General features: G+C 35.0%; 1 protein-coding gene across 1 annotated transcript; it reads left to right on the top strand.

Annotated features, from left to right (window-relative positions):
- Positions 1 to 422: 422 nt before the first annotated feature.
- On the top strand, positions 423 to 9,614 carry LOC121428686. Its single transcript, XM_041625489.1, has 5 exons — positions 423 to 717; positions 3,765 to 3,907; positions 6,100 to 6,230; positions 6,877 to 7,083; positions 8,357 to 9,614. The coding sequence occupies exons 1-5, from the start codon at positions 556 to 558 to the stop codon at positions 8,434 to 8,436; spliced, it is 723 nt and encodes a 240-aa protein (XP_041481423.1). The 5' UTR covers positions 423 to 555; the 3' UTR covers positions 8,437 to 9,614.
- Positions 9,615 to 12,800: the final 3,186 nt, after the last annotated feature.

Here is a 12,800-nt window from a genome sequence, read left to right as displayed (position 1 = left end):
GTGTCCATTTGATTTGACCCTTTATGCTGTACCCGTCACCATCTCACCCCACCCTAGCTGTGTGGCAAACCCTGCTTGACCATCTTCTCGACTCGACATGCAAGACTAGACAAGGGGAAGTCCCTTGATTACCATTGAAAACACCCTTTGTGTTGACCCGAGAGCCGATATAGATAAGTCTAGTATTCTGACGCTCTTAAATAAATAAGATTCCTTTTTTGTGTGTGTGTGAAGTGCCAATCATTGATACATTTTTCTTTTAAACATATTATACATTATTTGATTATGACTACAGCACAACGACGTTTTTAACAAGATATTTCTCCTGTATGTAACACGCCACTTTAGCTAATATCATGTCTGTGTTTTAGACTACTTGCAGTACTGTCCTAAATATAGTTTCGCGAGTGAGCACAATAACACTTCAAAACTTATTATGACGTCAGCGCCTGAGCTGCAAAGGCGGAAGTTGGTCTCACAAATTCAATGCGTTGCGTGTATTTCCGATCCCTGTTCATCTGTGCTGCAAGATAAGCTGCCAAGAAACTCGGACAAATGAGTACGCTTTCGTCACAGTGCCAGTACCACCCTGTAAGAAGTAACAGCCGGGATTCGAACCGGAGACCTGACAATCCAAGCCGAGCAGAAAACACAAGGAGAATGCCCAGAAATCTTCGCCAACTAACCCCTGTGCAGAGAATGGGGGTGTATAAGCAGGTATATTATTACATCTGAATATTATTCATGCGTCGGTGACTTTGAAAATTATATACAATTGCTGTGTGCATTGTAATGTCGGCATACATTATGCTCTAACGTTGCCATCTACTGCTATTATACTAATTCATTTATATGGGTTTTGCACGTATGTGAGACATTATTTATGAAAGCCTATTCTTATGTTAGTATTGTTTTGTGTCTGTGAATCGACTACATACAGTGATACAAAAAACGAATCTTCACTTTTGTGGTGGTTTGAAGTTATTTTCGTCGTATTAATTAGAGGCCTAGTGCATTACAAGTATACTGTATTGGACTATTGGAACGTGTAGATTTGTAGTACTATATTCTCAGAGTAAAAACAAATGAATGAGTGTAATGTAGTAGAATTAGAATTAGCAGGAGTAGTAGTGGTAGTAGAAATAGTAGCAGCAGCAGCAGCAGTAGTACAAGTGTAGTAGAAGTAGTAGTAGTTTATAGCAGCAGTAGTATGAGTAGAAGTAGTTGTAGCTGGTAGTAGTAGTGGGGGTAGTAGTAGTAGTAGTAGTAGTGGTAGTGGTGGTGGTGGTGGTGGTGGTGATATTAGTAGTAATAGTAATAGTTTAGTAGCAGTAGTATAGTTATGATTTTTTTTATACTGTAAGTAGCTGTAATTGTTCTTATGCACCATTACTATCATGGTTGTCATTTTTCTTATCCTTTTCTTTCTTTTTTTCAGTTCTGTTACATATTGCCTGATAATAATGTTGCCCTGTTCAACGTAAAGAATGCAATTCTGGCCATGTTATATAACTCCAGAACACATTTCTTTCTATTTATTATTATATCATGGCATGATTATAAATTGATTATTAATTTTCTGTCACATTGTTCATTTTCTTATTATTTTCAGTCGTATTATCATATTTTGAAGAAATTTTTCTTGTCTGTGTGTATCCATTCTTGTAATCCAGTATCTTTATCTTAATTTCTTCCTCTTATGTGTGGATATAAATTATAGGGCCTGTACGTCTTGCTTTTTTCAGGGTTTGTTTTTTTTTCTTCTGGGATACCTTCCATACCAGAGAGGAAGTACCTTTCATTCCCAGTTTCGAATAGGAAACAAAATTATGTATAATAAGATATTATTTCCTAAGTATTTGTGTTTTATAAATCTACTTCACCCCTGTACTATTTTCCCCAACGTAAATAAAGCGTTATTAATTTCTAGTTTTGCCGGAACAATGGTATGCGTATTATTTCAGATTCAGATTTATTTCCAACAGAAATGACATAAATACTGATACAAAACATTTTCATACATTATAACACATATTTAAACAAAACATTAATGATAATTAACATATAAAGATAATACAAAACATTTTGTAGACTAATAATATATAGATTAGATATAAGAAAGGTATCTGTGGAAATGGGATTATATAGGCCTATACAATTTTTTTTTAGATTATTCTGATGTAAGTAGGTCTAATTGTAGCTTTTAGAAATGTCCTTTTTTTATCAGAATTCTGAAAGTTATTTATTGCTTAAAATCTTGATTATGATAAATAGATCAAAATTATTATTTTGGATATTCAAAATTTATTACATCTACATTACAGTCCACAACACTATTCCGTTAATGTTAATTTGCATAATTTTCAAAATCAGATAAAATTATCAAAAGGGAAATTTATCGACGATAAATTAGATAGGGCTATAAACAGGCCTATAAAACACGGCGATTTGCATATTTATTATTTTTTTAAAGAACACGATTATCATTCCTTTGTGTCTTTGATAGTTAAAGTGTCATTAGAATTACTTTAAACATGTTTGCGTAGCCATAGCATGATTAATAATATCATTTGGTAATGCTCCACCCCCGAATCGATCTCTTCATATACATGTAATATAGGTCACCGTTGGCATAGAGGTTTGGAGTGAAATTAAAAAAAACGTGCCAATAAGTTAAGTATTGATCTCATTCGTCGAATTTCTAAGAACTAATGTGCGTGTATACAGATGATGTGAATTATTATTTATTATTATTATTATCATTCTTCTTCTACTACTTCTTCTTCTTCTTATTATTATTATTACTATTATCATTATTATTATTATTATTATTATCATGATCATCAATTATCATCATCATCATCATTATTATTATTATTGTTTTTGTTGTTGTTGATGAGGTTGTTTTAATCATTATTATTTTCATTACTATTATTATTGCTACCATCATCTCCATCATCAGCATCACCACCGTCATCATCACATCACAATCATCATCGTTATTGTTAATATTATGTCTATCATTATTTTTATGAATCGAATCTAGTTTAATTTATGCCTTGTTATACCGAAGTAAGAACTTAGTATTTTTATATATATACATTTTTTTCACGTCAAATATTTACAGGGTAATTTTCGTGGTGCACTTTGGATGATTGTATTCAAAGTTAATTTTCTACAGGTACCCCCCATTTGGGGTGCCTGGATATGTATTCCTCCTTGCCGAAATTAAGTGCACTGCGAGAGTGACCCCTTAATTTTGATTTTTAATTCCTATGTTAATACTTTATATTGCTTTTTGTCTTGTAATTGTTTTAATCTGTAATTCATGTTCATTTCAGTTTTTACTGCGAAACATGTTTTTAATAAAATCCATTTATCTTTATCTATCTATTATTGATTTTATAGGTATTACACTGTAAAAACTGCGGTGTTAAAACTGACACCAGCTGGTGTTAATAGAGGGCCACATACTGAGGTGTTAAAATTACATCCTAGAGATTAAACATAACACCAAAGAGTGTAAATGTAACAACAAAATGTGTTGTAATAACACCTATAGGTGTAAACTAACACCACCAATTTAACACCGGTGTAAAATAACTGATGTGGACATCTATGTCATTGACTATGTACACCGGATAACACCACAGTTTTTGCTGAGTATTATAATTGTCATCATATTTGTAATCATTATTCTGATCATAATTTTTATAATCAACGTTATTAGCATTATTATAATTGTCATTATCATAATTTTGCAGGTTCTTGAATCCAACCTCCCTTTCCTGTGCTCACATCTAGACCCAAGTCGCCATTATGCGTACCTCAGAAGCCAAAGTTTCTTTGACAGAACAACAGTTGAAGTTATCGATAATAATGTGACAACAGAGGCTAAAGTAAGACGGTGAGTTATCATCTTGTTTTTATTTATTTGAAGTATAGTAAGACTATAAATTTTAGTTGAAGGTCAATCCGACCCCAGGAAAATGCTGACTTGAATAGAGCAAAATCAAACAAGCATAGTACTGAAAATTTCATCAAAATCTGATGTAAAATAAGAAAGTTATGACTTTTTAAACTTTCGCTACTATGCACATCTAGTTTAGTCAGTCGATGATGTCCATCACTCGCTATTTCTTTTGTTTTTGATTGTTTGAATTATACAATATTTCATTTTCTATAGATTTGACAATCAGACCAACTTGACTGAGCCATATAGTATTCAACAATGCTAACTCGACATATTCTGGGATGAGTTAATCGTTGTTTCACTTGACAATGAGGAGAAAATTATATTTCCTATTTCACAAAATAAAATACAAAAGAAATAGTGAGTGGATGATGTCATCAGGCTCCTCATTTGCAGAACGACCAGGATGTGCATATAACTGTTTTGTAAAATTAAGCGAAACTTTAAAATGTCATAAATTTCTTATTTTACATCCAATTGTGATGAAATTTTCAGTGTTACATGTATGTTTTTCATGATTAAATAGGTAAATAAAATGTCCCGTTTTTCAATTCTAAACCTCCAAAGAACTCCCGCTTCGAATCGCAATAATCTTTTGTTGGATACATATCTTGTTCTTTATCAAAAACGTCCATTAAACTGTCAATTTGTTTCAGATCGAAATTATTTTAGCTCGCTCTCGCATATATATTGTTATTTTAGACACCCATCTTAATCATTGGTACCAAAAATGCTTATAATATCAAGCTTTCAGGTAAGAATATAAAGAAATTTCAGCTCACTCTCGGCACTCGCATTATCTGTGTAGTGAGATTTGTATCCTCCTCATGAGTTACTACAAACAGTCCTAAACAGGTAACTTTTTCCTGTTTTCAGTTCAGTATACTAAAAAATTTCAGCTCGCGCTTGCGGCATGTTGGTGAAATTGTGTGTGAGGGTGTGTGTGTGAGTTTGTTTGTTTTGTGTGATCGAGCGCCTTTGAAACGTTGAGTCATGATTTCGCCCCCCCCCCCCATCTGAAAAATGGATCGACGCCCCTGCTCCCCTCCTATCAAAATAACCTAGTGCCATGCACCCTTATAAAGCCATACATGGCAACCCCGGGGGGGGGGGGGGGCCACTTCCATTCACGAGTGGATACCATGTGCGACCATGTGGTCTCAAAAAGCACCCTTAACACGTAATTTTCATATTCTGAAAATGCACCCCTTAACAAGTATTGGCGTGTGAATCCTACCCTTAACAAGTATATTGGAAACAGAACGATGCTCTTGGCAAATATTCCCTGAAATGAACCCCTAAACAAGTACAGGAATATTTCATTGTTATGTCAGGGGTCCTTCGGTCGTCGGTTTTACCTTTATACATATCATTTGGTTTAGTATATACGACCCCATCTTCTACACCTCGCACAAATCGGACTCTAAACACGTAGTGTTGGGGCAAAAAGGACATCCTTTATAAAACATTTTATTGTTTTATCATCCCCGAAAATTTAACCCTAAACACGTAACTTTCTTACCGAAATAGATACCCTTTTTTCATTATTTTTGTGTTTTTGACACCCTTATCACGTTACGTACGTAACGTGCCCTATCTTGAAAAAGACATCCTTTTACGTGTTTTTTTTTTTGGTCGCGCATGGTATCCATTCGTCAATGTAAGCCCCCCCCCCCCCCCGGGATGGCAACTATAGGGCTGATCCAGGAACTTGTGATTGGAGGTTTATTTCTTTAGAAAATCCCAGCAGATATGTAATAGGGAGCGCCTGATGAAATCGCTTTCCAACCAAATTTGACAAGCGAGCGAGTGAAGATTTTTTAAATAACTAAATAAAACAAAGTCAAGTCAAGCAAACAACTTTATAAATTGATACATTTTCTTATTCATGTTACCCCCCCCCCCCTCCTCCTGGTGATGATCATTCATTAATCCTGTCGATGATCCTTAAATTTCTGTTGTCATCATGAAGACAATAGCCCGTATTCTAAAGTCCCGTTTAACATAGACAACCCGAGTTTTCTCAGGTAAAAGTTTAATGCAACGGGCCCCTGGAATCATTTTTTGAATACCTGCAATTTAGAGTGAACGCACTGAGCCATTTAAATTGTCTTGAATCATTTCAGGTTTGTTGACGAACTTTTGAGGAGAGGACCCAACGCTGTTTCGGCTTTCATAGAATCATTGGAAAGAGAAAGAGTTGAGCAATTTGTCTTCAGTACACTCGCAGATGAATTACAATCATTCAAAATTGAAGGTAAGCCCCTCCGTTTTTGAGGTGGGGGGATGAGTAGCCAGTGTGTACACGATAATCCCATACTGTACGCGGATGACCCCGGATTAACACTTCGGGATTATCCGTGTTGGATCCGTGAAGGTGTAAAAGGGGCTTGATTCAAATTTATCCAATCTTCTGTTTTTTAATGAGTTATTGTGATTGGAATGCTTTGTGATGTATTGACTTTGTAAAACAATATTACTTTGTTTATTTTGTGAACGAAAAATAAATAAGAGTGATCCGGGATCAACATTTTCGATGCGTCAGTTATCATGGTTATCAGCTTGAATTAAACCCTTGAAATTAATTAGTAATAAATTGGTACTATTGGTAAAATGTCTAGTTTTTATCTTTGTAAAATTATTTTTGTGCAGCAGATATATTTTGACCATGACAATAAATGGAGAAAAGTGAACCTGTCCGGAAAAAAAGGTTTTATATAAATCGCCTATAGCCAGGTTGTTACAGAAAAATATTTATGTATGATAAAGTTTGTATTTTGATTATCCAACTATTTTCAGAGTCACTCTTAAATAAAGAGTGTAGTTGTAGGCCTAAGGTGCATTTCTGTTTGACATTTTCTTGCAAAGAAAATGTAATTTTCTTTTCATCACTAAATGTTTAGACCTGAATATTCCGTCAACCAATCACAACCATCAAGACAATGTCGGCAGTCATGAGAACTTCGATATCGACGACGATGCCGTGTGTGATGACGAGCGACGGTTTCATTCGTTGTCGGCTTCCGACAATACGACTGTCATCGACGGTTACCAAGCTGCCCTCCCGCCTATCGATTTCAATAGGCTTCGGCAAGCCGAGGGATTACACGGTGAGTTAGCCTCCCCCCCAAAAAATAAAAAAACAAAAATAAAAAAATTAAAATAGGATAAAATAATAAATAAAAATAATAATAATAATCTGAGATTTTTTTATTTGACCCCCCCCCAAAAAAAAAAGTTCAGATGCATCACTCTTTTTCAAATAATAATTATTCTACAGCTCTGTTTTTTATTTCATGAGGGTTCCACATTTTCTAGAATAAATAATAATAATAATACATAAGATTTATATAGCGCACTTTCCATCTTGAATAGATTCCTAAGGCGCTTCAGAGCAGAACAACAAAAACTATTTACAAATACATGTAATACATGTCTAACAAAAAGTCAATGTCTATCAAAAAACTCTATTATACAGGTAAGTTTTCAGGTTGCCCTTGAAGGTGGTCGCCGAAGTCTGGATTTTCAAACTGTGTGAGAAAGAATTCCACAGGCTAGGTCCTGCATGAGCAAAGGCATCAATTTTTGATGCTCACATGTCCATGTCCAACCAAATTACAAACATTTGCAGATCAGTTCGTTATCAATTCCGCAATATTGGCTTCATAAGAAAATATCTCACTCGCTCAGCAACAGAGAAACTGATACATTCACTCATTTCTTCACGATTCGATTTTGGTAATAGCCTCCTTTACAACTTACCAGATTCTCAACTTGGAAAATTGCAAAGGTTGCAAAATGCAGCTGCGCGTATTGTAACTCTACCTAGCAAGCGAGCCACATCACCCCTATATTGAAAACTCTTCAATGGTTGCCCCTGAAGGAACGCATAGTCTTTGAAATCCTTCTTTTGATTTTTCATACAATCAATGGAACTTCCCCCAGTTACAATAGGTCTTTGATGCATCATTACCAACCCTCAAGAAATTTACGATCCTCATCATCTAATATCTTAGAAATTCCAGTTGCTAAGAATGACATTACAGCTACATGAAGTGCTTAATTCATATCCACATCCGGATCCAAATATGCCATTCAAAGATGTCACAGAGCGCCAAGAATTTATTCTCTGTAAGGGTCCTGTTAATTTCTGCCTTAATAACAGACTCCACAGTGGAACACATTTTACTTTTTGATTCGTTCATTTATTCAACTGTTTCTTTAGTATCTAGAGATTGACAAGACGGGTACTGCCATTTGTAATTCTGGACATGATGGAATTTCTAGAATAGATCTTAAAATTGACAAAGTTCTTCTTAATATTACTTACTTATTTATTCAATCACTCATCTTTGTCTCTTTTTTATCACCCCCCTCTTTTAGTACCGGAAGAAGAACGTGGTGAACCGGAAGAATGCTCTGACATCAGTAGTCAGGATGGATTAATAAGCCACGCCCCTTAGCAACAAACTTTGTCAACTTTGCCTTGCCGCCCTAAAAATACCATTGCCCGTATTCTAAAGTCTGTTTCATCTAAGGCTATGGTCCTATAACTCAGTGTTTAAATTATGGGAAGCCAAACATGTCAAACATGTCATTTGTAGACGAAAAGAAGCACATTGAATTTACAAGTGTTAATGATTGATGTATGAACAACCAGCATATCTAGAAAATATTTTGAACAAACGTGCATTTTAGATGTTGATGTTGCTGGCTTTCCATAGTTATGTTTGATCTGATCAATCACAACTCATTTTTGAAACTGGGCGCTGTTTTGTGTTGAAAAAAATTATACATTCCTTCTCAAAGTTAGATGTATATTTGAAAATTATCATTTGGGTGACAGTGCATTTAACCTTATAAGTATCAACTTGAAATCAAATTTTATATCGTAGTGATGTATATACGAAAGAAAAATAAATTGTGTAGATAAATGCTACAGTTCGTTTTTCCGATGATAATGATGATGATGATGATGATGATGATGATGATGATGATGATGATGGTGAAGGCTCGTGTATACAATAGGTTAGAAATTCCAAAGCTTATTTGACCATAGATCAAGAGCTTCGGTCTCTGTTACATGTATGTTGGTTAATTGTTCCGCTGAACTCCGTTGGCTCCACTCACCAAATACAGAAGTAAGTCACTTGTTTTCCCCCGATTTAAGTGTATTTTTCCCCGTTGTGGTGCATTTCAGGCCAAAATAACAATCTTTATTTTGGTACAGTTCGTTTGATATATTTTTATGAAATAAAGACTAAAAATCGATGAGCCTCGTCGGTGAGATTTTGATTTGTTAACGATTTAATGGCGGCTGCACGATAGTGAGCCGATTGTGTACTGTACGAGGAGAAATTTAAAAAAAATAATAAAAAAATGTTTAAAAACAGACGGCTGCCAGCTGTCTTATTTGACCAAAGCTCCGTTGATCTGAGAAGAAAATATGATTTGTTATTACGAAAGTTCATTAATCCGATGACTGGAGTGTATTTTTACTGACCTCAGTGGAAATATATTATCGTGTCTCATGGTTAGAATAGTCCTTACACTTGACTTCCAATGATTAAAAAAAAGTCCAAATCAGCTTTGAATAGTGGCCAGCTGAATATTGGATTCGATTTAAACCTTGTAGATTCAAGTATACAGCTAGAATATTCACATTTAAATCTGTTGATATTTAAAATTTAAAATTAGTTTTTAAGATTTAAGATAAACCCAATATTCGGATGGCCCTATTAAGAGATGATCTGGAAGCATTTTAATCATTCAAAAGCTACAGCGTATATATTTTTCTATAGTAGTGAAATGACCAACTATTTTTAGCTCTATATTTTATCATGCTTATAGTATTCATGCCTACAATGTCCTAATGAATCATTGATTATATTAACAGCCTATAGTTATAGTTATACATAGGACACAGACTGGAAATCGATCAATGGTGTATCAGGAATTATGTGATCCTTAAATAAGCCAGTTCGTATATAGTTCCTTTCTGCGCATGATCAAAAGATTCAAGGCATGATCAGAGGAATATGGTGGTTTAAAATCTAATGAGATAATCACCAACTTTGATGTCTTGTTTATTCATACATGTATATTCTTTTGAATTATGGTTTTCATTTACGTCCACAAAAAACAACAATGCGTCCACGAACGACTGGTATTTCACAGTGTTTGCCAAGTACATTGTGCAACATGCTATGATATGCATTCAAAGTAGGAATGCAACAAATACCTTCATAAAGTGTTCATTGGTGGGCTATTCTAGTCATCTGGTCTATTCAATTTATTCATCCTGCTATGTAAAGGCGAGCTTACGTAATATCTTGCTTTGAAATCTGCCTATCATAATGAAAGAAATGAAAGGTCATTTGACCAAAATTGTCCATGAAGTAATTACGAACTGGTCTATTGTCCCCATTCATTACATGTTAAGGAGTGGGTTTTCATTTAATTTATAGTCCATAATCTGAAAATGGACGCTAAACGTCGCGCTGTGATTGGCTGTTAAGGTAGAACAGCCTAAATTGTTTACCTTGACAGCCAATCAAAGCTCGTCGTTAAGCGTCCATTTGAAAATGTTGGGACTATCCATCTCCCTTTTATACCAAATTTGACCTGGATTTATTTGAATTCATTCTATTAAAAAAAATGTTATCAGGGTGAACGTCCCATTGTGTATGGAGTTTGGTCGGCATCTGTCTTACGGCCGCTGGCAAAATAAGAAAGAGAATAAGAACTCTCCTGAACTTTCACCCTATATGGCCTGTATTCTGAAGTCAAGTTTAACTTAGATCATGGTCTAAATCTGCTTAAATTATGGAAAGCCAAAAATATCAAAATTTTCCTTACAGTGTAGACTGTGTTTCTTTTGTTTAATGTGCTCTTTCCTAATTCGTGAATGGTGCAGAAGGCTGTCTTATTTGTCCTTCCAAAACGGCTGATTTGAGCGAAAAATGAGCTGATACATTTAAATTATAAATATTTATGCCACTATTGGCTCTCCATAGTTAAACCACAACTTAAAACTGGAATTTAAATCGAACCCAACTTCAGATTACAGGCCTAACTTATCCACTGTGTTTTATGTATTCACGTATTAAATTGTAAAACAAGAATGTCATCATTATTGAACAAAATAAATTTATATTAAGTAAGATAGGAATCATTAAGTTTTTTTTCTATAAGTGTTCAAGTTATACTAAATGACGTACTCTTTATGGAGAGCCAACGTGTGGAGGGGCGGATCCAGGATTTTCCAGGGGGGCACATTTTCCGATGCTAAATTTGACAAGCAAAAAAAAGTTTTTAACCAAAAATTAAGGACATTTCGTCGACGAAAAAGCTTAAGCAAAAAAAAGCTCTTCACTTTCATAAGGGGGCACATTTCTATTTTGACGGCATTTTCAGATTAAAAAGGGGGCACGGGCCGGCTTTGCCCTCCCCCGGATCTGCCAGTGAACGTGCATGTATCAAAATTAAGAACGACTCGAGGGCATTTTTCTTTTTTCTTTCGCGGAATTTGTATTTGGAAATACGAATAGAAAACCAAGAGAGACGAAGTTGAAGTATTAACTTTTGCAGGGAAGGGACAGATAATACTTTGGTTGGATTAAAAATAAAAAAAAACATATCCAGTAAATACATTCCATGATTTCGTAAGAAAATATTTCTTATGAACATCACAGCATGTGGTGATGTGTATTGGAAAAAAGGGGTTTATTAATAAAACCTTATCGACTCGTTCTGTACTTGTTTGGCATTATGTTTTGTTTTATGTACTTTCAGTTTATCAATAAATTGTTCAAGTACGTTTTGTACTTACACTCGTCTGAAATCTATTAAGAAAATAATATATTAATAGTGGTATTATCTTGATAGTAAAAAGAATGCAACGTATTTGCTTGATTGATATTCATTGTAAAGAGAGCAAACTCGATCGTAATATTTTCCTTGAAATTAATATTGTTGTATAGATCTATATAATAATGTGCGCCATATGACAAATCTTGAATCGTGTTTTATTAGAGAAAAATAATATGTGAATCTAAATTAAGTTTTATTTTACGGTCTAATGCTTTTTTTTCATCGTTCAACGGAACCCTCCTTTCGTTCTCTTTCTATCTCTCTCCCCTCTCTCTCTCTCTTTCTATCTCTATCTTCTTCTCTGTCTCTTTTATCTGTCACTCTCTGCCTCTCGTCTTAATATCTCTCTATTCTCGGGGAGGGGGGGGGGCACTCAACTGCACTGATGCATGCACATGCGCGTAACAACACTGAACGGGGAGCGAGTCATCAACTTTTTTGTCGGACAAGTTGTCAGATCTGACATCTTGCCATGATTTTAATTGGCTGAGAGGCACTGTTCCTATGGTAACTGTCGGATAAAATGGGACTTGTCGGATAAAACGTCCGACAAGTCCTTTCATGAAACGCCCCCCAGGGGTCCGTTGCAGAAAGAGTTGCGTTTTAAAACGCAAGTCAAAAAAATAAATCGCAAGTCCCAAATGCGCGTTGTTGATTGGCTGAAAATGAAATTGTGCATGCTTTTAAGAGTTGCGTTTGATTGCAACTCTTTATGCAACGGGTCCCTGACATCTTTCCTTGATTCTGATTGGCTAAGAGGCACTGTTACTATGGTAACGGTTGGATAAAACAGGACTTGTCGGAATGTGGGAAGAAAATAGAATTTCACGAAAAATGCAATTTTTCACGTTCCTTAAACCTGAACTTAATGAAAAATACAATCTAAAGCCTCGAACCGTCATTGTTTTGGAGAAAATGACAAGGGGTTAGTTGACTCAGTTCATAGATTTTAGAT

Source organism: Lytechinus variegatus, chromosome 15 (genome assembly GCF_018143015.1).
Source record: "Lytechinus variegatus isolate NC3 chromosome 15, Lvar_3.0, whole genome shotgun sequence".
In the NCBI taxonomy this organism is placed as follows: Eukaryota; Metazoa; Echinodermata; class Echinoidea; order Temnopleuroida; family Toxopneustidae; genus Lytechinus; species Lytechinus variegatus.
This window is presented reverse-complemented; position numbering and strand designations above follow the sequence as displayed.